The sequence below is a fragment of the Cetorhinus maximus genome, chromosome 3 (genome assembly GCF_964194155.1).
Source record: "Cetorhinus maximus chromosome 3, sCetMax3.hap1.1, whole genome shotgun sequence".
Classification (NCBI taxonomy): Eukaryota; Metazoa; Chordata; class Chondrichthyes; order Lamniformes; family Cetorhinidae; genus Cetorhinus; species Cetorhinus maximus.
The window spans coordinates 131,081,832-131,109,092 of NC_135881.1; the positions used below are offsets into that span (position 1 = coordinate 131,081,832).

The 27,261-nt window shown below is 42.8% G+C and overlaps 1 protein-coding gene across 1 annotated transcript in view; it reads left to right on the forward strand.

Moving 5' to 3' along the window:
- The window catches only part of pde11al (phosphodiesterase 11a, like), a 320,949-nt gene that overhangs the window by 217,942 nt on the left and 75,746 nt on the right, over nt 1-27,261 (forward strand). Inside the window, exons 11-13 of the mRNA XM_078535174.1 lie at nt 6,319-6,465; nt 14,188-14,295; nt 18,626-18,735. Of these exons, the coding sequence (XP_078391300.1) occupies nt 6,319-6,465; nt 14,188-14,295; nt 18,626-18,735 (365 nt within the window). The remainder of the gene's footprint in view (nt 1-6,318; nt 6,466-14,187; nt 14,296-18,625; nt 18,736-27,261) is intronic.

Genomic DNA, 27,261 nt, shown 5'->3' on the forward strand with positions numbered 1-27,261 from the left:
ATTCTGTTCATAATCATATTGCCTTTCTAAAACATTCAGCTTAAACACATTATTAATCCATCACTATTCATTACTGGAATTTCCTGAAGCACTTTTAATTGGTTAATGCTTCTGCTGTCTTATTACTGATGCAAATTAACTCTATCCATTACACTCATACAGGAACCATACTAAATAGATGAATAAAAATGTGATCATCATTTATGAACAGTCAATCAAACTTTCCATCTGTTTTTCATGTGATAAAATAAACAAATATTAATGAAAAAAATTGCTTAATGCAACGCTATACCCTGATATTAACTCAGAGGAGCATTGGGATTGGGAGGTATCCAATATCATCTGGGAAATTCGGAAGTAAGATCAGCGAGTATGCCTGTGGTATTTTAATGCAGACTCCTCATTATTATTTTACATCTGGGTTCAGCAGCGATTGTGCGGCAGTGAGCATAATGAAAGCCCTAATGACACTCAACTCCAGTATTTCAAAGGCCAGTACAAAGATGAAATTTAGAGGCGTTAGAAGTTGGAAGAACTTTGAAAATTAATTCAGAATGATCAAAGATTGTGCCATGATTGACTGATGACTCTCTTTATATACTGCTGGAGAAAACTGAGCCACAGAATGCTACCGTACCATAACAATGGGAGAAAGAAACCTGCCGTTAACACAAAGAAGGCATTGCAGGAGATGGCCCAGGAGTTCAGCAGTAGAAGTATTTTGCCACATTCCTGAAATGCTTTAATGTTCTAACCAGGCTAGGAAAAGTGAGTAAAGTTGCACATTCACCTACATTGTGCTGTGCGTATGAAGCCCCCCTGCCACACCCCTCCCAACTCAACTCCTTCACTGCACTCTACTTTGTCAAGTCTACTCCATCACATCACTTCTCAGAGCCAATTAGCTTGCTAGCACACCCATCATTCTCCTTCTGTGCACTCCCTCACAGCCCCATCTATCCATCCACCACTGTCACTCACCTTCATCCTTATACATGATGCCACTTCCTAATAGTCACCCTCACTAAATGTATTGCATCCATCAGCCATATCATGTCATTACACACACTTCTAGGTCTGTTTCTCTTACCATTGTGGATGAAGAGAGCATGTGCAAACTACAAGAGTGAAGGAGTGAGTCTCCACACGTCTCACAGTTGGCAACTTCAGAGCAGGAAGCATTCAAGAATAGTGGCATCTTGGTGTCCCTGGCCATCGGAGGTGGGGAGATGAAACCCCGCAGCTACCAGGAAACAGAATGAAATACAATGCATATACATGTCATATGGCATTCAATCATGTTGACTTGATTTCAGCAGTGAGTCAAATTTGATCATCTTCATAATGATATTTGCAACATTCTGACCTTGCCAATACTAATTCATATCTTTTCTGTTCACCAGAGTCTCCCCCCGAACAGCTGTCAATGAATATTGTGGGTGACAAATCCTCAGAGGAGCTAATTCCTTCTGAGGGTGCACAGGATTCATAGAGGGTGATTAGACAGATAGCTGGGTTTTCACTTGGTGACTCATGCTTCACAAATGAGCAAGAGGAGATAGTGCTGGCCAAGACCACTGTGAAGAGTCTGCATCGCAGGCCTCTCCAGACTGCACTCTGCTGAACACAAGTGGTGTACCCCAGGGCCATCAACAAAAAGGAGAACCATTGAGGAGCATTAGAGAATGTGCAATGTTCTGACAAGCACGCTGACCACAATTGCAGAGGGGATGGAGGAGTACTGTTCAAACATGAGTGGGTTGATGGCCCGCTGCCATGCATCATTTGCGGCAATCAAGTGACTCCATGACGAATTAACCATGGCCATGCCGAACCTGGTGCCAAAATAATTGGTGCCTTGAATACGATAACGTATCTCAGCCTTGACTTTACAGTGCCACACTGATCTGCAACAAGTTGCCCTCTGCAGTTTGGTAGCAGTGAAGTGTGGCTGGCCAATTGGGAGGGATGATAGAGAAAGGGGACATTAAAAGAACATAAAAACGTAAGAAATAGGAACAAGAGTTGAGAGTTTGGCCCGTTGAGCCTGCTCTGCCATTCAGTAAGGTCATGGCTGATCTTCTACATTAACTTCACTTTCCTGCATTATCCTCATATCCCTTGATTCCCTTAGTGGACAAAAAAGCACAAGTTGCAGCTTTGAATGTACTGAGTTACTGAACATCCACAGTCCACTGGGGTAGAGAACTACAAAGATTCACAATCCTCTGATGACTGACCCCTTTTCTTAAGGCTATGATTCCTGTTTCTAGACCTTCCAGCCAGGGGAAACAACCTGTCAGGAAAAAGAGTAAGGCTTTGTAGTTCAGCAAGTGTATAAACATGGGTGATTGAGAAAACATGTGGGCCCATAACTTCTGAGCTCCCCAGCGTCGGATTTGGGGGGACACCCCAAAGAAGCGCTGGGGAATCCCTCTCGGAAGTTCCCAGGTAAGGATTTGCACAGCAATTTCCCAGAAGTGCACACTTCCTCTGGACAATTGCGCTGCGCTGGGAAGCATTGGGAAATGCGGTTTAAATCGCAAACTTTGGATGGTTCCGCCAGATTTATACCAATAGTTACTCAGAAAAAGTTAGAAGAATTAATACCTCTAATGTGACTACCGCCACATCGACACCCACCCCTGCCGCCCACAGAACTCCCCCCACCACCACCGACCCCCACAATTCCAAACCCGCCCCCCCCACTCCCAACCTCTACCACCTCCCAACCCCTGATCTCTGACAACTCCCACCCCCCGACCTCCGAACCCCCACCCCCCAACCCCCAAAATCTCACCCCCTGACCTCCGCCACCCCACACCCCCTGGGCCTCTGATCCGCCATCCCCCCGACCTCTGCCACTCCTCACCCACCCTGACCTCTGACCCCCCCCCCCGGACCTTGGACCACTCCCCATGCTCCTCCGACCCCCACATCACCCCCAGCCCCCGGACCTCTGACTGACCTTCACCCCTGACCTTGGAATCCCCCTATCCCTCTCTAGACCTTGGACCCCTGCCCACCCACCCCCAAGACCTCGGACCCCCAGGCCTCTGACCCACCCCTCCAGCTCCCCCAGACCTCCAACTCCCCTCCAGTTGCCCGGACCTTGGACCCCCAACACCCCAATGCCCACAGACTTCCTACTCTCCTCACCCACCCTGACCTATTACCAACCTTCTGCTCCGCCTGACCTTGGACCCCTCCAAGACTCTTGCCCTGACCTCAAACCACCCCCACGACCCCGGACCTTTCACCCCCACCCACCCGCCCAGACCTACAAACGCCCTGCCTCTCCGGACCTCTGAACCCCACCCCCACCCCGCCCCAGACCTCCAACACCCTCCCTCCCCCCCGGACATCCGACAACCCCCACCCCCCTTGGACCTCAGACCCCCAGCCCCCAGACCTCCAATTCCCTCCACCCCTCCACACCCCCGGACCTCGGAACCCCCCCACTCCCCACAGACTTATCCCCCCTGCCCCCGCCACTCCCTATGGACCTCCAACCCCTCCACCACACTCCAAGGACTTACGGATCCAGCCCCCCCACCACCAGACCTCTGACCCACCCCTCCCACCTCCCAGACCACCCCCGGACACCCCATGCCACAAATCCCTTTACCGTAGATATTTACCTTCTCCCTGGCCTGTCAGTTTCCCTGGGCCTTTAAACTTACCTGCTTTACGGCAGCAAGTGTCGTAAAAAGGGGGCATGGCCTCCTTCAACCTGCCTGAGCTGCACTTCGCCGAGGCCTGCGAGGAGTCTTTTGATGCAGGCCCCAAGCAGCTCTGGTGAATGGAAGGCTCAGTGTAATTTTCAAGACCAGGTAGACACTGGGCTGATGGGTGAACAAGAATTGGGGCGAGATAAGATACTGGCAGCAGAGTTTGGGATGAACACTAGTTTATCTAGGGTGACCAGTCAGGAGTGCATTAGAATAGTCAGGTCTATAGGTAACAAGATCTACACGTTGGATGTGGCATTAAATTTAAAAGTCGGTTGAAACATTGTTCTAAATGAGTGATCAGTGTGAGTTGATAGGCAACCCACCTCGAGATGGGTGGTGGGGTGTGTACCTAAAGAATTGGAGTGAAATGTGGAACCCCCTTCCTGATGTGCTCATATTTTTGCAAACATCAACATCCAACCCATACCCACATGTTCCTCCAGGTTAAAATCCACACACCAGCCACCATCACCACCACAGGATCTTCTGGATGATAACTATAATTAACTAGATCAATAGCTTATGCTATGTCTAGATGTTTTGACCAGAATGATAAAACAGTGCAAAGCTTTCATGAAATTAAAACTTTGAGAACTTTGAAGTTATAATCCTGATTTAGGTTACAAATATGTGTGAAAGTTCATACAAAGCTGCTGCTTTTAATTTTCTCACTTTAACTTCTCCTTTATCTAGTACTTTTCCAATTCTCCCACCATATTTCCCAGCCTCCATTAGCTTGTCTTCAAAAATGATTTGTGCTTTTAAGTGCTTTATGGGTCTTTTGTGCTTTTTAAAATGTTTTTAACATCATCTCTGCGCTGCTGCCTCAATGCACTTCCTGATTCAGCTTATAAAATTATCAACCTGGATCAGAATTGACTTCACCATAAGTCATTGCTAAAGTAATATGATCAGATAGCAGCAGATAGACTGCCATTCCTTCACAGTTACTGGATCAATCTGGAACCCCTTTCCTAACTGTACTGTGGATGTATCTACACCACATGAACTGCAGAGGTTCAAGAAGGCAGCTCACTACCACCTTCTCAAGGGCAATTAGGGATGGGCATTAAATGCTGGCCCAGCCAGCGACACCCACATCCCATGAAAGAATAAATATTTTTTTAAAATAGGCCCAGAAACTGGGTTACGTTTTCAAACACCGCACATGCAGCCTCTAATTCCCCAAAATGGCAGGCATGAAGTGTTCTTCCCACTTGGGTAAAGACAAAAAAGAGACTTCCTTTATCCATGCCTGAAACAACGTTAGAAAATAAGAGGCCTGGCACTTGCTCAAAGTCCCCGCTGCAACATTGCCCTGCCCTGAGGTAGCAAGTGCCATCACTGATTGTGCTCGGGCAACCAACCCTACAGATTGCCTACAGAAAAAAGAAAGTTAATTACCTGAAAACCACCCTCCTGATCACCCCGTGCTCATTCGCACCCCTCTACCTACCTCCCCCCCCACCCCCCCGCGCCCAAGTCCTGAGACCCTTGACTGCCAGGCCCTGGACCTGACATCTGATCTCATTCCCCCATATCCCCCACCAAAATCAAGATCATTAACTTCCAGGGCCCTGCCAATGATCACCCTAATCCCCTTGAACCCTGTGATCACCCCCTAGCCTCTCGCTTAATTCCTCTAAACATCACTGAGACCTATGATAACCCCTGATACCCATGTTCCCCCACCCTGTGGCCATCATCCCCCAAGACCCTCACTTCCCCTGAGGCTTGTGATCCTCCCAAGACCTGCAATCCCGTTAGACTCTCATTTCCTCCTGAGACCCTCATGTTCAGCAGAGGCCCGTGGCCCTCCAGAAGTCCTCATTTCCTCCCATAGACTGCGATGTCCCTAAGTCCCACATTCCTCCTGAGACCCATGATCCCTCAGCCGCTTCTGAGTCCCATGATGCCCCAGAGGCCCACGATTCTCCCTAGACCCTCAGACCCCCTTTGACTTGCAATCACCCAAAGATCTTCATTTTCTCTTGAGACGCTCATCCCCTCCTCAGGCACATGATCCCTCCAAAGCCCTCATTTTCACCAGAAGCCCATAATCCTCCTGGGGACTTCATTCTCCCCCAAGGCCTGAGACTCCTGTGAGACCTATGATTCCCTGAGACCCTCATTTTCTCCTGAGACCATTGATGCCCCCTGAGACCCTCATTTTCACCTGAGACCTGGTTCCCTCTGAGGCCTACAATCCCCTGAGACTCCAATTTCTCCCCCAGGTACATGATGCCCCCCCCCCTCCCAAGACCCTTGCTGCCGTCCCGAACTCCTTGCTCCCTCCTGAAATCCTTGATGCCCGCCCGAGACCCTTGGTCCCTGCTCCCACAAGCCTTTGATAACTGTGCGCAGAGTAAGTTATGGATGCTCTCGAATTTCTAAGCAATAATATTGTGTTGATGGGTGATATGTTCTGCCGGTTTATACTCAAATATATGCTGCATTACAGGTACTTGCCATTGGGAGCAAGATTAAATAAGATCATGTCAGCCCATGGAATAACATAAAGTAAAACCTTAAATTTGTCCCTGTCTCCTTATTCATGCTTTAACTGTTCTGTACTTCTATTCAGGCTGCAAAACTTCCTTCAGTGAGTGAGCTGGGAATCGGGAGTTTTTACTTCAATGACTTTTCCCTTGATATTGATGGAATGATTACAGCTTCATTAAGAATTTTCGTGGAACTGGGAATGGTACAGAAATTCAAAGTAGATTATGAGGTAAGAAAGGAATATATGCAAGATATCCATTCTGTACTGCAGTATGCATTTGACATTTTACAGTTTGCTTCCTGGATACTTCAAGCATTCTGCAGCTTTAAATGTCCTGCATTGTGGCCTAAAATACACTTTTTTTGTTTTTCACTTATTAAGAGATGGTATAGCCATTGCTAATATCTTCCTCCTTAAATTATCAGAAACAAGAGCCTGATTGGAAGGCTCGATCCAAGGATCAACCATGCAATCTAATATGTTATTCGCTGAGCCAACTCCTTAAGGCAGCAGAGATAAGTGGCGGAATAACATTTAACTGCATAATTTCAGAGTATTGCAGAGTCAGCTGGACCTTCCCTGTCTCTCTGTGGAGAATATTTCCTCTGTTTGCAGAATCCCTCTGACAGGCCAAACAAGATTTGGGACATGTCGCTTATGAAATATGGACCACAAAATGCAGCTCCATAGCACTGATAGTTTTGCCATAACTGTGCCAGTGAAAAATACTCTATGGCTGCGGTTTTCTACCATTGCCTTTCCTGCTGAGCAGCCACCCAGACTCTTAATCCAACCAGTTGCCAGGCAGGAAACAGGGTTTAAAAAATTGATAATGGGGTCCTGCAGATAAATCCGTCAGGTTCTCTGCGTTCCTGGATTTCCAGGTTTCCTATGCTCCATCCCTGCCTCCCTCTGAATATTGGAGCCAACGTTTTTCCTTTCGGCTGGAAGAAGCCCATGCGAAATAAAGTCTAACACCGTTAGCTGACCTCCTACTGTGTTTCAAGCATGGAAGGAGACCTAATTAGCATTAATTTGTATCAAAGTGATTAGGTTGGTGTTTAAATGCCTTGTCAACATAGAGAAAGAGCAGATGAGTGGGAGCGCATCCACTTCTCTAGCCGTTAAACAAGGTGAGGTGCTGTACTGCCCTATCAATTAAGCACCGAGTCTGTTTCACACCTCCTTTTGGGATTCCTTTCACTTAGTTTCTGCCCAGACCCCTTTCTTTCCCCCGCCTCCAAGCTTTGCAAATGCTGAAAAATATTTAATGTATTTTGAACTTTCGTAAAGAAAGAAAAATATTTTTCCAAATGTACAGCCATTTATAATGAAGTGGGCACATACTTTTAAATTTGAACTACGTACTAATTTTCCACATGCCCTTTTAAACTAGTTGCTGGCACACGGCCAAAGCTGAGCTGGAAGCCTACATTAACTGTCCGAGTTATTAATTCAAATAATCTGACACTGCAAAATTGCACAGAGTGAGTTCACTGTCTTGCAGACTAGCTTTAAACTGATAGCTTTCCAATATAGATATGCTAGAAACACAAAATCAGGTGTTATATGGAGTCAAAAGGTAAATACCTAGCATACTGTTTACTAAGCTTTTACTGTTCTGTAAAATGCACTTTCTGAAATTTAACTGCAAATTGTCATTTTGAAATTGCTATTTATAGAAATGTTCCCTGGCTGTTTAACTGTAGCAGAATTCCACTTGGACTGTGTTTTGCAAAAGTAGTATTACTTATCAATCACAACACAAATCTAAATCTGAAGTGTCAAACTGCATTTCATGATGCTGGAGTTCCTGTTAATTACCTATAAATACTGCATTGGTGTGTCACTGAGTTCCATTCTCATAAAATTGCTCTGAAGTTAGTGGTAAATGATAGAAAGGTAGGAAATGCTATCAGCTCTTTCTTCTTCTCCCAGGGTGATATTTCTTCTGTAACTTGTATCAGATAGATTTCGAGTCATGAAAAAATACAGGCTGAATAAACAGACATTCCTATACCTCAGTAATGAGTTCAAGAGGGACTCTTAAGTCCAGTGCTGTCAGAACTCATTCTCTTCCTATATATGTAGACATAACTCCATCAATGACTTATGTGGTTTCTGGTGCATTTCAGATACCTGTGAGGGACATAATTGTTACTATCAAGCTGTATTTGTTTCTTCATATATCTCATGTTACTGCTGCACTTAGCTCAAGAACATTAGTTCTGATACCTAGTTTTCTAGGGTAGCGGACCAATAAAACAGGTCTAATATAACCTTTACCAAATACCTAACTTTCTCATGTCAACTAACTGGACACATCAATTCTCGTCATAAACGCAACATTGATATAGCTTCAAATTCAAAGACAGCGATGTTAAGTGCAAATCCAATCCTACTAAATGCATTAGGTACATGTGATCTTTCATTCTGTATGATTCCTTTGGCTGATATCGTTCTGTTTTGCATATCTAATATGCTGCCATTTTCTTCATATTTCAGGTCACTTCACCTTTAGTTGATGTCTCGTGAATCTCTTTGCTTAAAAAATTATGTTAACTTGTTGTTACATTTCCAATCAACTATTGCATGAGTCTTTCTCTGAGTAAGGTGGCAAACCAAACAGCTGATGCTAATGCTTGGCAATGATAGAAGTGATGTACAGATCTTATACAAGCTATTTTTATGATTCTTTTCCATGAGTGAAGATGTGCCAGCCTTGGCTCACCCCTGAGCCAGAAGGTCATGGGTGTAAATTATCTGAAATTATTTAAATCACCATCACATTAAACATGAAAAAACAGGCTGCAGCTGTCAGTTAGAATTTTTTAAAAACCCAGCTGCTGAACTGCTTTGATTGACAAGCCATCCGGTATAACTTAGAAAAGAACTATTGCTGCCTGTTCCTAGGGTTTCACTGGAGTTGATTGTTGACATTTCCCAAGGGCTGTTATTACAACTGAGCTTATTATGAATGCTTGTTGAGTTTCAAAAGCTACAAAGCACTTATCTCAGTTGAGGGAGGGGCTTAGTTCATATTTTGATTGACAGTTTAAAGAGACTATTAAAGGATTATCTGTCTTTGATGTAGTTGTTGAATGGAATTTTGTTTATTTTTGTAACAGATTGACCACTTGAGGGGTTTTTAAATCTTTGAATGGGTTTCATGAATGGGAGTTTTTTTCTGTATTAAGTGTGTATGAGCTCTAGTAGATTGTTAGAAGTTTATATTTTAATCTCCACTTTGCTCCCAAGGTGTGCCCAAAGTGGATATTAGTTGAGTGGCAATGGAGGTGGCATGGGGGTGGGTGGGGTGTGAGTGAGTATGAGGGGTGAAGGCTGGAGGGCCTGACAGCTTTTAAAACCTTAAGCAGAAAAAGTGCTGACTGACTGTTGTTCACCATGTAGAATGCGGATGGGAACGCGTGCCCAGTTTGCAAACCTAGTTTGTGAGGAGTTAAAACAAGGCTGGTGGGGTCGCTTAGCTGAAGCTAGAAGGAGAATCCCAGGGAAAACTCTCAATGTGGAAAACAGTATCGGAAAAGAACAGAAGTAGAATCCATGGGAGCTGCGAAACACTTTGGATTGCTTCCAGGAGAAGCTAATATCTACTAAAGAGACCAAGTAGTGTAACAAAATTGGGGTTTTCAGTTGTCGGTAAAAGTAGAATGAGGCAAATTCTGTTTTTTTTAATATAGGTTGCCTACCAAAAGAAAATAGTGTTTAATAAATAGCGTTTTGTCTTTTGACATTGAGACATTAAAAGTTATTTTGAAATTTGAATTCTTGACATGTAAATCCTTTCAGCTAATAGCTGGAAGTTTGAATTTCTCTTTAAACTGTTACTAGTCTCTACGGAGATTGTAACAAAATTGGGGGCTCTTTGCGTGATTTCGAATCTGCAGGCTGAAACATGCAATGGGATTTGCTATATTTTGAGTGAACAATATTTCACAATGCTTTTCCGGTATTTATTGAGAAATAGAATGGTTCTACCTATTGTTGAAGTTTTTCTCGAAAGGGAAGACTTGATTTTGAGTGATTTACAATAGTAAATACAGTAGCAGAAGAAACTGGAGATAGAGTTAGATGTAGACACTACAAAAGCAGAAATAATTAAGGTATAGGCTCAACATTTGAAACTTGAAGAGGAAAAGACTAATCCAGATAAAGCATAGATTGAATCAGCTAGACTCCAGTTGTAGGTAAAGCAACTTGAACTGTAAAGAGAAAAAGATATGAAAAAGCTTGAACTCAATAAAGAGGTAAAAGATAAAGAAAGGGAACTGCAAAGACTTGAGCTTGAATTCCAAAGTGGAAAATTAGAAAGGGAAGAAAGAGATAAGGAAATAAACAGAGAGCTTCAAAGAGAGAAAGAAGCAAGGAACTTTCAATTGGATAAAGAAAGGCTTTGTTTACATGGGCAGGGAATAACAGGCAAATTGGGCAATGATTTGAGCTGAACTCTATTTTGCTGGGAATATTTGCCTAGTGAGTAAAGAATTTTTTGAGGCTTTAAAGGGCGACTTATCCGCCAACATCTATGGTAATGTTGCTGTCTTTACAGCAGTGGATAGTGAGTCATGCATATTTAAATCAAGCCCCCTTGATGCAGTTGACAATCGGATTTAAATATAACTGCTGCAGGACGGGTTTCCCAAGGAATGGGAAACTCGGTATCGAAATATAGGCAAGAGCTGCGGGTTCAAGAAAGTAAGTGCTTTTTATAGCTCTCTCTGCTGGCCATGAGGAGCAGCCGTGCTCCCCTGGACACACAAAGAAGCCTTTAGCCTCCCCTTTGCCACTCCCTAGACATTTTCCCAAGCCCTAATTCACAAACTAACTCACAATCCCGATTGCTAGGGACTGTTCCCAAGGGTCCCTGGATGTGCCTCTCGCTGCTGGTTTTCCCAGCCAGCAGCTGACCAGCCTGGCTGCCAGCTGGAAAATGGAATAATGAAAATAGTATTGAAGTCCTACTGTTAAACTTGGCAGGACCTCCATGCCCCTAGCCTTGCACGGCTCTTTGGCTGCTCTCAGTGCACCCCCCCGCCCCACACACAATAAATATCGGGGCTAGATTACCTGTTCAATTATCTCATAGCTGTTTGTAGAACCTTGCTGTTCATAAATTGGCGGCTGCCTTTCCCTACACTACAACAGTGACTGTACTTCTGAAATACTTCATTGGCTGTGAGCTGCATCATAACATCCTGAGGCTCTGGAAACCGCTATCGAAATTCAAGGACCTTGACTTTAACCCACCTACTCCCTTTGACAGGCAGAGTCTCACAAAGGGTTAAAATGGCAGAATCAACAATCCCTCTCCAACCTGGCACTTTCCTAGTAAATATCTGACCCAACGAATTTCGTGCTATGGAGAGGCATCAAGCATGTGAATATTTGGAAATCATGGCCCTAAAAAATTAGCATCCTGATGTTATTCTAGCTGGTGCAGCATCAGAAACATGGAGGTCAGGAGCATTGCTAGAGGAATCCTGGCTGGATTAGGTTGCCAATGTTCATTGTGCCAGCTGTAAAGGAGTTGTGATAAAAAAAAATACAGCTGCAACAGTTGTATTTCATTGCTTTGTGGATTTTAATTTTGTACTCAAAGTGGTATTTTTTTTTGGAATTTAACAACATTTCTAAGACATCAGTAGAAATCATTGACCCCACTGGAGGTTGAACACCAAAGCAATTTATTACTCTATCAGCATCGCAATAAACAGATTTTCTGCTCATTATTACAGTTGCAATTGTTTGTGGTAGTTTGCTGTGCTCAAATGAGTTGTTGCGTTTCCTACATGCCAACAGTGACTACACTTCAAATGTATTTCACTGGCTGTAAAGCACTTTGTGACATCTGGTGGTCATGAAAGGTGCTATATAAATGCATGTTTTTCTTTACTTTATTCTTTTATATTCCTCTGCTGCTTCTTTGCATCCTCCTAACTGCCTACTTTCCAGGTAAACTTTGTATTGTTGGCAAACTTGGATACATAACACTCAGTCCCCACATCTAAATCATTAATATAGATTGTAACTAGCTAAGACCCAAGCACCGATCCTTGCAGCACACCCATGAGAACATGTCATCATGATCCCCATTCAAAGGCAGCGGATGGATTATACGCTGAGGGCTGGCTACCCACACCCCAGCATAAATGCTGAGGCGGGCCTGCCTCCACTCAGCCAGCTAGCCCTGCTTGAATTTTTTGGGTGACGGTACTTTAATTAGTATGAGGTGGGGCTTCCATCCACCTCCAAGAGGATGTTCCACCTCATAGAGCAGCCGGCCAATTGGAGGTTGGCAGCCCTGCACACTGGCAATGCCTGCAGGAGCAGTGGCCATTACCATGGAGGTGGTATTCACTGATGGACCTGAACATTGAGGTATATTCGGGATCCTGCTAGGTTGACAGGCCTCTCTGAGGGGTTTGGGGGCATGTTGGACAGGGCATTGGGGGCGGGGGGGGGGAGGGCGCAGGCTGGATGTGAGGAGACAAAATTGTAGGGAGGGGCCTTTGATTGGCACTTGGGGCTCGGCAAGAAGCACCCGCCCCCTTTTAGCTGGCCAGCAACATACAGGGTTAAGCCTTTCAGGGTTAAGCCTTGCCAGCCGCCCATTATTGGAACAACATTGGGATGAGGCCCTTAATTGGTCATTAGTTGCCCATTTAAGGATCTCTATTGGGCGACTAGTGGGTGACGCATCCAATGCCTACTCTGCTACTCATAAAATCGTAGTGGGCATGGGAGTGAGCCAACCAGCAGCAGGCATGCTGCCGATGGCATGGCGTTCTAATTTACGGGTCCACACATCTCCTTTCCTGTCCGGAGGTAATCTGTAAAGTTCCCATTGAGTCTTCACAATAAGGGCTGGGTTTTACCAGGAAGAGATTGGGTGGCCAATAATGTGGTGTGGGAAGGCAGTGGGGTGCAATAGCCATCAGTTTCCCGCCGCCATGGCATTCTGCCAGCGGCAGGGAAGGTGGAGGATGATCCTCCCACCCAGATCTCAATTGAGACATTTAAGTGGCCAATTAAGGGCCTCTCCCAAACGGCAGATGTGAGTTTACCTCCAGCTTTTGGGCCCCCACCACCCTGACTAAATTCAGTTCTAAAAACTCTCTGTCCTTTCCTGCTATACAATTTTGCAGTACAACTGCTCCCTGCACTAGACTACATGAACCAGCTGAAGATCCTTAGTGGGGTAATCTGGCTTCTGCCAGTGTGGCAGCAGGGAAGGACTTTCCACCAGTGATTTACAGTTAGCCAGATTTGAGCCCTTACTGAATGCAGTCTCTGTTGAAGAGGTGAACTGGGATATTTAATAGTGGCTAGGAATCCCACTGGAAACTATGTCATCAGGATGGGCCAGGAGTCTTATGTAAATGAGGCGGACAAGCTTCCATGTTTCAAGTAGTGGATTCATTGCCCACATCTGTCAATGCATGCTCTGTTCCCATCCCCAACATAAAATCGGGGCCCTGTTCTTTATTTTCTCTTCTTCACATAGTGATTATCTATCCATAAATAGGGGCTAATCTTGTGCCTTGCAGTACAGGTATTCGCAATTGAAAGCATTAACATGTCTGCATGAAATTCTCTCTGTACCAATTTAGCAAAGATTCTAATTTGATTACATTATTCATGAATATTTCACAAATTGAAGTGCATTTCCATACCATTGCAAGTTATTAACTATCTTGTGAGAAGTACTTATAGTCAGGCATGAAATTCCTACTTTTCTACTTTTCAATTACTAAAAATACTCCAAGGGGTTCATGAAATAGAGATTTTTACTTTACTTGTGAATAAAATTCACTCCAGGCTGTGTACTGTACTCTAAATCAATTTTTAAAGAGATAAGCAAATTTGCCATGGTTATATATTAATTTCAGCAGAATTAACTAATATACATAAATTTCTGTGATGTTGCAGGTTCTGTGCCGCTGGCTGCTCACCGTAAGAAAAAATTACCGTACTGTTCCCTACCACAACTGGCGTCATGCATTTAATGTCGCTCAATGCATGTTTGTAATGATTACAGTAAGTCAGTAGATCCCTTTGATACGTCTTGTTAACCAAACATTAGGACTGTGTGTAAATCACAACATAAAGTAGATGACACAAATTAATGAAGATATGATTAAGAGGGAAATTTCTTTATTTTCTCAGGCATCATTTGATTCCAATGTGCTTAAATAAGTACTGATGTGTTTTGTTTAATAGGGCCAATTTGATAAATAAGACAATTTCATTTCATAAGGATCTCTTAATTGACTGGCAGAATTATAATCGCTAACTGTTTTAGTATTTAGACATTTTGAATTCCGTGACCTAGGTTATTTCAGTGACAACGTCATCAAAAGTCATTGGCATAGGCAGCTAATAATTTGGTGTGCTGAATAGATCACTGATGTCATGGGGATAAAACAGGTTAGCCATTTAGACTAAACAAACTACGTAATTGAATATCAAAATATAATTGATATATTTTGGTAAAATTTCTAAAAATAAGATTCAATGCCCATTTTGCAATGAATATCTTCTATTTGTAGTTTTCTCACTTACCATGAACATTACTTATTTTCTGTTCTTGTAATCAGTCCAACTCTTTTTTTCCATCCATTTCTGTTCTCTGTCTCTGATACTATATTATATCATTTACCTCACTGGGGCTGGTGATGGCTAATCTAAGACTACTGATCCGCATGACAGACAGTTTCAATTGAAATCCAATTCCCTCCTCCCAATTTTCAAAATTCTGGTTTTCTAGTTTCACAATGTTTGCTTATGTTTAATATGCTCCAGTAACTTGGGTTAAAACATAGTTGCCATCATGTCAAATGCTATCATATGCTCATTTATCCTCATGTCTATGTCATTATTCTGCCGTCACCTTCTTGATGTTTTAATGTGTAAATGCTAAATAAATGAAAATTGAATAAATAGTGCACACAATGGACAAAATATCAAATAAAAGGAAGATAAACAGTAAGGTTTCTGAGGACATCAGGAGCCATGCTCATCTTCAGATAGCTAGTTTCAAACACTGAGAATGACTTTGGGTTTGAAGGTGGGGCTGTCATGCTAGCATCTTGGTCATAACAGAGCAAATGATTTTTCCACAGAAAATGAATCCCTCAATGAAATTACAGTATTATAACACCTAGCCTAATATTTATTATTCTAAATGTATTGAACACAGTGGATTATTGCTCAACAAAGGAGTCAATCCTGACATGATAGACAAACTCCCTCTTCATGTACTGTAAACCTTCTAACTGCATTAATATATTGTTGTGCTGTTATTTTATGAAGTTGTGTTTGAATATTGAATATATTTTATAATGAGATCTTGTTTAAGAACTATCTTCTACTATACTAATCTAGTAACCTTTGGCTTTATTGGCAAGGAAATGATTGATAGCTTTGTATGACATTCAGTAGGTGGTTATTCACTTTGCTATGCGTGGGAAGCATTAAGTTCACACGTGCAATGGAGAGGAAGTTGGGGTAAATTGCCCCCTTATGCCACTGCTCACCCATCCCCCAGCATGGGATAGCTAAAGAAACCAGGTTATGCATAATTGGCATTATTAAAACTAGGCAGGTGGATATGTTCCAAGCCCTCCTGTTTTACTTTTTCCTGCTTCAGTCCATGGGGATCTTTGGTGCCCCAAAAATTTGACAGTGGTACCTGCCCTGTGATCTCCCTTGGAATGGCATGTTTGAAGGGACCACAGAGTCTTCTGGCTGTTGCCTTCCAGTGTAATGAATTGGTGCAGTCTCCCAGGTCAGCACCTACATTCCTGTTTCCATGTTCCACTTCTTTCTCAGTTCTAGGCTGGAACAATTGGCCACTCTACTCCCTTCACAGGAATTGTCTGGCACAGGCACGGGGCAGGAGAGAAAAAATGTTAGTTTTTTTTTTATTCATTCATGGGATGTGGGCACCTCTGGCTAAACCTGCATTTATTGCCTATCCCTAACTGCTCTTGTTGGGGTCAGCCACATTTCTGAGTCTGGAGGCCAGACCAGGTAAGGACGGCAGATTTCCTTCCCTAAAGGACATTAGTGAACCAGATGGGTTTTTACTACAATCAGCAATGGTTTCATAGTCATGATCAGACCCTTAGGGCAGAATTTTGCCCTTGGTGGGCGTGCGGCTTGGCGGCAGGCAGACAGCCAACCCCCGCCACCGAAATGGGGCCCACCGCAATTTTGAGTGGGCGGGCCAATTAAGGACTGCCTAGCGGCCTGCCCGACAGGAAGCGCTATATGCTTCCTGTGCAGGGGGGGAGGGAATCCCCATCTGTTAAAGTGCGCTCTTTCGTGCATACGCACGAAAGAGCACACTGTTCCCTGAGACCAAGTTCTGTCTCAGGGAGATTACTGACAGGTAAAAAAAACACCAAAAATAGAAAAATATTAAAATTATTAACATGTCCCCCTCATGTGACAATGTCACACGAGATGGGACATGTTAATAAGAAACACATTAACTTTATGAAACTTTTAAAAAACGGACATGAAACCTCATCCCGCCAGTGGATGAAGTTTCATGTATTATCAGGAGCCCGCTGAGGCTCCTGGCCTGCCCGCCAGCCTTAAGGTTGGACGGGCAGGGTCTTTAACAATCTTACTTAGCCTGTCAATGGCCTTAATTGGCCATTGACAGGTTGGCGGACGGACAGCTGATTTCACTGTCCGCCCGCCTTCCTGAAAATTTAAAGGGACCGGGATGACGTCAGGGGTTCCTCCCGATGTCATCCCGCATCACTTTCCTGTCGGCGAGTGGGCCCCGCCGCCAAATCGCCAACGGGAAAATCCTGGCCTTAATTGCAGATTTTAATTGAGTTCAAATTTCTCTATCTGCCGTGGTGGGATTCGAACCCAGATCCTCAGAGCATTACCTTGGGCCTCTGGAATACTGGTCCAGTGAAAATACCATTGTGCCACTGCCTGCGGGTTCCAGGGGATTAATCCAGAAATAATGAAAAAACAGCGATATATGTCAAAGTGTGAATACTGTGTCACCTGGAGGAGAATTTCAGGTAATGGAACATTGACATTGCTGTTCCTGTTCTCCTCAGTTATAAAGTTTGTGCAGTTGACATATGCTATTGATTTAAGCTTGTTGCAAGTGGTGAATATTGTATCAAACTCCTGACCTGAGCTCTCAATATATAGAGAGCCTGGTGGGTGGGTCATGGAGTGAGGTCAATGGATGAGTTATTTATTGCAAGTACTTTTACTCTGCCTAGCTCCAAGGTGGTTTCTGAGGTTTTGATGATGTTGGGGAACTCTGCAATGCTTTTGCCCTTGAAGGTCCGCAGGAGGCTGGGCCTTTTTGTGTTGAAGGTAGCCATTGCCTGGCGCTTACACAATCCAACTTAAGATCTTATTTGGCTGAGAATGGCACTATGAATCCTTAGCAGACCTAAGATTGAGTCACCCTGGACACAAAAGAAAAAGCTTGAGATTGTCAAAGGACAGTCATTAAAGCCCCAGATGAATGCTGTGAAAGTTATTCAACCCAGCCACCTTTGGTTCCAGAATCAATGATCTTCTGTCAGTCATAAAGCTAGGAGTATTCCAGTGTTCAGCGCCATTCTCAAAAAAAAGCAGTCTGTACCAGCCTACATCAAGGCCTGAAAAATGGTAGGTAATTTTTGTGGCTTCTGGTAAGCAGACCCTATCTTTGGAATTGCTGCTTGTGGATATTCAGGTCAATACAATTATGAGGAAAATCTCTGAGTGAAAGGGAAGAAGAGAATCGTTTTGCTAATATAAATTGGTCAGTATCTTCATGATTTTGTGAGGTTGATGATGTTTATTGTTGAGATTAAACCTAAAACTGTGCTATCTGCTGCAAGGATACCTGTAAGTAACATGTAGCATAAAGTCACCATATTCAGTGATATAAGTTATTTTCACAGTAACAGACCTCAGCCAGACACTTGAAGCTGTAATGCTGACACCATGGAAATGTTGTCATGGAGTTGCAGAGAGGAACACCTTCCTGACATAAACCAAATTTTTCACTCCAATCCCCCAACTGCACTTGTACAAGTCTGCAGTAGACCTGGAGGATAATTATGCAAATTAGCTTGCCTTCAAAAATTGAGCACTTTTGCCATTCTGTTGAGCATAACACAGGCTCACAGCCATTTACTACTGACTGACACCAATAAAATAAAGAGGCCCATAATATTTCTGTTGATGAGCAATGTCCTGGCCATGAGACCATATTATAATGGTGTAATGCTTCAGACTTGATAAAACTGTCCATCCTCCTACTCATTGTGAACACACCACAAGAGATATGCTAGTGAACAAAAAATTAATTATTTGCCAAATCTTCATCCCACAGACTGCTGGTTTCCGGGAAATTCTATCTGATATCGAAATCTTAGCTTTGATGGTGGGTTGTCTATGCCATGACCTTGATCACAGAGGAACAAACAATGCTTTCCAGGAAAAGTGGGTGAAAGATGTCATCTGTATTTCAGTACAGTAACATGTTAAAGAAAGAAAATAACCACATTAAATCTATATTTTGCCATTTGGAATACTATAAAGCAAACATATTTTCTAATATGAAATATTGTATATTTTAGACCTTTCTGCTGCAATTTGTGCTTCACCAGAGCAGGATAATGAGAGGTAATTGTGAAAGTGAATATGGGAGGATGAAGCAGTCATGTTAGTTTAAATGCATTTCTTCTCAAAAAATTACCTTTAAAATATGAAAGGTCCTTCACCTCCTTTTCATGTTTTTATTATCTGTTGTGTAGTAAAACTGGTGATTGGTCTTAAGTTGCAAATCAGTAGATGTTACTGCAAAAGCAGCGACCCATAATTTGCTGTTAAAATAATGGTGAGGGCAAGGGTGCTTGCTGTTATTTATGGACAAATGCTACAGCAATTTCAGGTGAGGATAGATGTGTGGTTCAATGTGCAAATCCAAAAGCTGCTGTCCAAGATGCACCCTTGTGCCAGTAGCTCCGCAGAAACAGCATCCATTTGCCTCACTTCCTGCCCCCGCAACGGGACTTAAAAAAAAGCAGGATAAATCCAACCCGGCCAATTACCACCCCATCAGTCTACTCTCGATCATCAGTAAAGTAATGGAAGGAATCACCAACAGTGCTCTCAAGCGGCACTTGCTTAGCAACAACCTGCTCACTGACACTCAGTTTGGGTTCCGCCAGGGCCACTCAGCTGCTGACCTCATTACAGCCTTGGTTCAAACATGGACAAAAGAACTGAACTCCAGAGTGAGGCGAGTGTGACTGCCGTTGACATCAAGGCAGCATTTGACTGTTTGTGGCATCAAGGAGCCCTAGCAAAACTGGAGTCAATGGGAATCAGGGGGAAACCTCTCCACTGGTTGGAGTCATACCTAGCACAAAGGAAGATGGTTGTGGTTGTTGGAGTCAATCATCTTAGTTCCAGGACATCACTGCAGGAGTTCCTCAGGGTAGTGTTATAGGCCCAATCATCTTATGTTGCTTCATCAGTGACCTTCCTTCCATCATAAGGTCAGAAGTGGGGATGTTCAGTGATGATTGCACAATGTTCAGCACCATTTGTAACTCCTCGGATACTGAAGCAGTCCATGTTCAAATGCAGCAAGACCTGGACGATATTCAGGCTTGGGCTGACATGTGGCAAGTAACATTCATGCCACACAAGTGCCAGGCAATGACCATCTCCAACAAGAGAGAATCTAACCATCGCCACTTGACATTCAATGTCATTATCATCACTAAATCCTCCACTATCAACATCCTGGGGGTTACCATTGATCAGAAACTAAACTGGACTAGCCATATAAATACTGTAACTACAAGAGCAGGTCAGAGGCTAGGAATCCTGTGGCAAGTAACTCACTCCCTGACTCCCCAAAGCTTGTCCACCATCTACAAAGCACATATCAGGAGTTTGATAGAATGCTCTCCGCTTGCCTGGATGAGTGCAGCTCCAACAACACTCAAAAAGCTTGACACCATCCAGGACAAAGCAGTCCACTTGATTGGCACCCCTTCCACAAACATTCCTCCCTCCACCACCGATGCACAGTGGTAGCAGTGTGTACCATCTACAAGGTGCACTGCAGAAACTCACCAAGGCTCCTTAGGTCGCACCTTCGAAACCCATGACCACTACCAACTAGAAGGACAAGGGCAGCTGATGCATGGGAAAACCACCACCTGGAATTTCCTCTTGAAGCCACTCACCATCCTGACTTGAAAATATATCACAGTTCCTTCACTGTCGCTGGGTCAAAATTCTGGAACACCCTCCCAAGCAGCACTGTGGGTGTACCTACACCACATGAACTGCAGCTCACCAACACCTTCTCAAGGGCAATTAGGAATGGACAATAAATGCTGGCCTAGCCAGTGACGCCCACATCCCATCAATGCATAATTAAAAAATCCTGGCGTATGTCTTGTCCATTTCTGTCTAAGTACCTTTTTAACAGCATTATAAGTGTTAATTATTCATGATAAACCTCTCTGACACGGAAAATTAATTGTTACAAATGTGGATTGTCATTCCTCCAGGTTTTATATTTTCTTGGGGATTTAAAAAACTTAAAATTTCCAGTTTAATTAAAAAAACTGTCTTTTTCTTTCTCTTTTAATATAATCTTTCTTTCTTCCCCCCATTTAATTCTCTTTCTGTAACTGATTTGACATTGAATTTACCCATTCTAACTTGTATTTCCCTCTCAGTTCACACACTGTTAATTTCACAATCCTCCAACCTGATTGGCTAAGGAGATACTCAGTTGCTTACAGTCTTCACACACGGCCCACAAACATGATTTCACTCACTGAAAGTTTATCAGTTTGTGGTTATTAACTTGCTGTGCAGAAAGTGTAAAAACCTAAACATGCATAGATAAGTCTAATAGCAGACACTGTTAGACCCACTTCTATAGCAGGTTAAAACCGAATACTACATGAGTGATTGTGATTAAGATAAAAATCTTCCCAATGAACAAGGCTTTGAACTCGAGTTCACCTAAAGGCCAGGATGGATCGTCACTCATTCTGTGCAATGACACGTGAAATTGACTACAATATCCAATTTTTCAACATTTGGAAATTATAATCCTGGGTCTATAGTCTCAAATCAGTATTGTAATCAATTAATTTCAATCTTATCAAAACTGATTAAGTCATCTGTTTTTTGCATAGAATATGATCAACTCCTATTTTAATTAAAAATCCGATCATGGCAGAGTTGAATATGAAGTTCTGTTTTACTGAGTAATATTGGGTCATTTGAGTTGCCATGGAGAGTGCCTGGGGGCATGAGTTGGCATGGAGAGTATGACGGGCAATGGGAAGTGGCTGAGGGCATGAATTGACATTGAGTGGGCATGGGGAGTATGAGGGGCCAAGGGAGTGGCTGAGGGGCATCGGTAAGACCTTTTGAACTCATCATTCAAAAGTTTCCTGAAACCAGGCTTTGGTTCAGAACTCCACTGAGGGGCCATGAACTATGAGTCATGGAGAAGCTGGCTTGACTCTGCAAACATTATGGCCCCCACCCCTCCGTCCAATGGGAGCCAGCAAGGTCTGGAGTTCAGCATGTGGGCTCATTACTCACACCCTTATCCCACTCTGGCAAAAATTGTTCATGCCATGAATGGGGATGGGTATCCCAGAATTTGGTCCTGCCTACCCTTTTAAATGGCTCCTGCGTCACCCTGACTCTGACAAAATCAGGCCTTTGGTATGCGACCTTTCACAACGCATCATGCAGCTGAATGCCTGCTATCCTGGCAACAGTTGAATTGCTTCTATTCTGTGCCAGTTGCTGTTCTCTCAGTATTTGCTCTAATAGGTCAAGCCAGAGGGTGTCTGCTGGCAGGTGACAAGGGCTATTGCTTAACATCTGACTCATGACTCCCTCTGCAACCCCACCATACATGGCCAGCAAGAGCACAAAGTGAGCCATTGTGCCACATGGAACATCATAGAGCAGACCATTGGGGTGCTGAAACGCTGCCTGGACCTGCAGTACTCCTGTGCAGGTGTGTCCCAATTTGTAGTGGTCTGCTGTGTTCTACACAACCTTGCCATCATGAGGGGAGAGCACTTCCTACGAGGGATATTGCGAGAAGCTCAGGAGCTGGACAAGGGCGAGGAGGAGATAGGAAACAGGCAACCAGCTTTCCCCTTTCCATCCAGGCTATCCATGATCAACTCATCTTATTATAGTTTCACTGAACACGACCCCAAATACATATTATTCAACAGTCACACCTTACCTTTCCTCTATCACTGGCAATCTCAGCATCCTATTGGCCACAATGAAATAAAAATCACCACAAAACAACTATTAAAAATCAACTTTATCCAATAAATCACCTAATATTCCATACAAAAATCAGCTAATTATCCAGGTGCATTCCCTTAGTACCTGTCTCATGGATGTCTTTGACTGTCCTAATCCTTCTCTATAGTGCTACGCCAGTGGTTTCAGCATGGCTGGTGGGAGGCTGCTGACTTTCAGTGAGGGAAACTGTAGAAGGCCTTGGAAGCGATTTCAAGGAGTATTGGTCCTAGGGGCCTGGTTTTGGATTGCACCATCTTGGCATGGATGGCAGCAGCCTGGCCTGGTTGTCTGATAGGCACAGCAGGAGAACTGGCAGAGTGGCAGTGATAGGAAGATGAATGCTGTCATCCTGAAAGAGAATGGCAGGTTTGTCCTTCACAGAGCCACTACCATTTTCCCAGAGTGTCACTTCAGCAACCCTAGTAACCTGCTGGACCATAAATCGCTGGACTGCTGTGAGAGCTTGTGAAAGCCCCTTTGTGAATGACAGCAGTTCAGGCCTGCATGGCAGCAAGATGGGCTTGCATGGGAAGAAGCTAAGACTTCATGACCTTAATATGAGCTTCCACTACAGCGTTCAGATGTTGGGTGGCTTCTGTTTGCGCTGCAATGGAAGCTGAGACATTGACCATCAAGCGCTGCATCATGGTTGGGTCTGTACATATTCTCATGGAGTTGGACACCACTTTCATGCTGGAAAAGATAGGCTCTAAGCTCTGCATAAAGCCCTTTGCCAAGTCGGTGCTAGACTCCTCTATGCTCCATGAAAGTGACATCATGCTTTCTGTGTACACTCCCATCAGCATTTCCCATTGAAATCCTCATCTGAGTCCTCTACAGCAGAACTTGTACTGCTGCAACACAATGAACAAATGAGGGTTAATCATTCATTGTGATCACTGCGCCTGTTATCAGACTTTGTCCAATATCCCCTCTTTAGTTTCACTGCTTGGTAAATTAATGGCTAGAGAAGTCTTGATGTAATTTCGGATTTGCTAAAACAGAAATGTGTATTCTTCTGTAATCAGGTTCAGGCTTTAAATGTGAACATAAAGCGTCCTTAGCTGTTGGGGCATTTGTCATTGATCTATGGCAAACATTGATCCATTGTTCATTGTGCATTTGTAAATAATTTACTTATGTTCACATGTAAAATCTCACTTCAAAGGATTGTAGTATGCAGTTGGAAGGGTGATAGAGCTTCTGATAGTTTCTGGTCGAAAATCAGAAAGTGAACTTCCTTGCTTTCCTGACTAAGTGATTATGAGATGTTAAAAAAAAATAGTTTGGGAGGTTAGAACCGGTGAAGTCACTGGACTGTAGCAGCTTTTAAAATTCAATCAAACTCTGCTATTTTTTATGTAAGTGTTATATTGGACTTTGCTCAAAGTTGGCCAGAATTTCCTGGAAAGCCACAAATTAGACCATTGTACCCCAATTCCTCCAGTGACAAATTTAGACCAAAGTTTGTTGATGAATTGATTAGAATGCACCTCTGAGAACACTGCAGCTAGTTAGAAACTGTGTTGACAATGTCCAATACACATCCAGCCAGGTGCTGAGGCCAGAGAGAGTAATATAATGGGTTATTTAATGTTTTCCATAAAAATAAAGGCACTAACAATTCATTCGGGTTTTCCATTTTTCTATTTTACATTTGATCGGTATAAATCAAGTCACAGTATTTTTATTTTGTAATTTATCTCTTGTTGCTCATAATTCTGACGGTACGAAAGGACACAAGTGTGCAAAAACAAAGACCGCTTCATTGTTGTTGCAAATCCCCATGCCTGGTTAATTTCACTCTGACAGTCTGTCTTGTCAGAAGTAACTTCTTGTTTTATTTCAAAGAAGGTCCTGATATTAAGTTGAAGTTATTTGAAAGAGAAATACCAAAGCTGTTATCCCCATGTACAGACTACCAAACAGCCGTATAACATCAAAGAAAAATACTGCCAATACTGGAATGAAAACAAAATTAAGATAAAATTTGAAATATTTCCATAATTTTCCCTTTTTTCTGCTACATAATACCACTTTACTTCATACCGTTCTACCCAAACAAGGTTGTCATATCCACCTGGCTCCGTTTATAGTGCTGGACATTTTAGCGGCCAAATGTGTGTACAATTTGTTCTGGCACAGCGGATGGTAAATGCTGAGCTGCTCAAATCCCAGAGGGAAACTTGAAACAGCAGCCTCAACTGTTTTGTAATTTGTATGTTGATTTCGAGATGCGTGCCTTGAATTCAGTAGTAATAAGTCCACCAAGTGTTAGAGGTTTTTTTTGCAAAACTAAACTAAACATTTATTAATAAAAGAAATGATTTTAAGCACATACATAGGTCTACAAATTACTACTATGATAACTCCTAAACCCCCTAATTAATCTAGCTCCCAGTTACACCTCTGTTAAGGCAACAATAAAACAACACAGATTTCAACAGACCCAGGCAAAGTACACAATACCCTGAGCAGTGATATTTAAAATGAATTATTTTAGCTTCGGTTCCTGGAGACAGCAGCTTGGTACATAGAGGTTGGAGGCTTTTCACACTTGTTGGATCTTAGAGTGTCTCCACCGTGACGGGGCCATAAAATTCCAGCCACAGTCTTTGTGTTCCATCCGTTTACGGTACCACTACAATAGGTGAACTCCAGTCACTGCAACTAAACTCAATGATGTCATTTTGAAGCATGAATTCAATTTCTTTCTGCCCTTGTGTTAACATTTACCAGATTTAATCTGTAAGGATGTTGTCTCATCAAAGATGAAACTTCTACACACACATCATGTAAAGCTAAATTTGTCCTCCCCAGCTTATTCCCACAAATAGCTTTGTGTGACTTCAATAGTTTCTCCAGATCACTTTGACACTTGTCTGGAAAGTAACTCAATATTACATTTAAATTTTCAAGTACCCCTCATTATCCAATTTGATTAAAGGAAAATCAATTTCAGAATCCTGAATTTCTATCTCTTTTTATCTACCACCACTAGCACTTCCTATTGGTCCTCTTCACTGTCAAAGTACTTTTTAAGCATATTTACATGTCACACCCTCTGCTCCTTTCTTCTATCTGGAGTATTTATTAAATAATTTACTTCACTCAGTTTCTTTTCAATCCTGCAAGCCCTACTAAACCTTGCCTTTAACGAGTCACCCAGTACTGGTAACAGAACTAGCACCTTATTCCCACCAACAAAACTACGAGTAGCTTTCCTGTCTGCCTTCACTATCATCACTTGCTGTGATATCTTTAAATATTCCCTCGTTAACTCACATTCTCTGTCTAATCTTTCTCTGAAGTTTGGTACATAATCCAGGAGAGTAGTTTCTGAATTTTGACCCACCAATTTCTCATGAATCAATTTCAGTGGTCTTCTTACCTCATGACCATAAACTAGTTCAAAAGGATTGAAACCAATCAATGCATTAGGAGCATCCCTAATAGCAAATAACAGGAATGGAATTACCCTCTCCTAATCCTGTGGATAATCCTGACTATACACTCTTATCATAGTTTTAAAGTTTGATGCCATCTTTCCAAAGCCCTTGTGAGTCAGGATGGTAAACTGTTGACTTAAACTGTTTAATCCCCAAATTGTTAACTGCTGCCTTAAACAACTGTAACATGAAACTTGAAGCCTGATCTGATTGTATTTTTTTAAGTAAACCAGATCTTGTAAAAAATTTAGTCAACTCTTCCACAATTTTCTTTGTTGTAGTGTTCCTCAAAAGTATCGCTTCAGGAAACCTTGTAGACGCATCCATTATTGTCGCGAAGTATTGATTTCCACTTTTAGTCTTAGGGAGGGGTCCTACACAATCAATCATGACCCTAGTAAAAGTTTCTTCAAATGCTGGAATTGGAATTAAAGGTGCCGTCTTAATCACTGCTTGTAGTTTCCCTATCACCTGACATGTGTGACATGTTTTATAGAATTTGACTACATCTCTATGCAGTCCAGGCCAATAAAAATGTTTCTGTATTTTTGTCTGTGTCTTTCTAATTCCTAAATGTCCCCCCATTGGAATTTCATGAGCTATCCTCAGAATCTCATTTCTTTATTCAATTGGTATTATAATCTGATGCACTTTCCTCCAGCTTTCATTTGCTAAAACATGATAAGACCGCCATTCTCTCATTAACACATTACCTTTAAGGTAATAACATTCCGGAATACATTCTGCCCCTGTTTCTGAGTAAGCTGTTTGATATAACTGTCTTATTTCCATATCCTTTATCTGTAACTGTAACAACTGCCTAGAGTTAATACCTCAGCTGCATTCTCCATTTTTTCTTCCTGAACAATCTTATCAAACACAGTTTCAGCTAATTGGACTTTAACACCCTCTCCCTGCCTTTTAACTTCCTGTCCTTCTTATTTCAACCTGTGAGCCTATGATCTTGTTATCACACGATCTGGAAACAATCTAGGGTGCTCTCTCTGCAACACTTCTGTTGAAAACACTTCTATGGCTGCTGAACTACTATAGGCATCACCCTCATCTGTGACCCAGCTATATCATTACCTAAAACAATTTGGACCCTGCAATGGGCAATTTTTCCACAGCTCCAACAACCACCTCACCTGTTTTCCACTTACTCTTTAAATTTACCTTCCATAATGGAATAGGTTTAGTA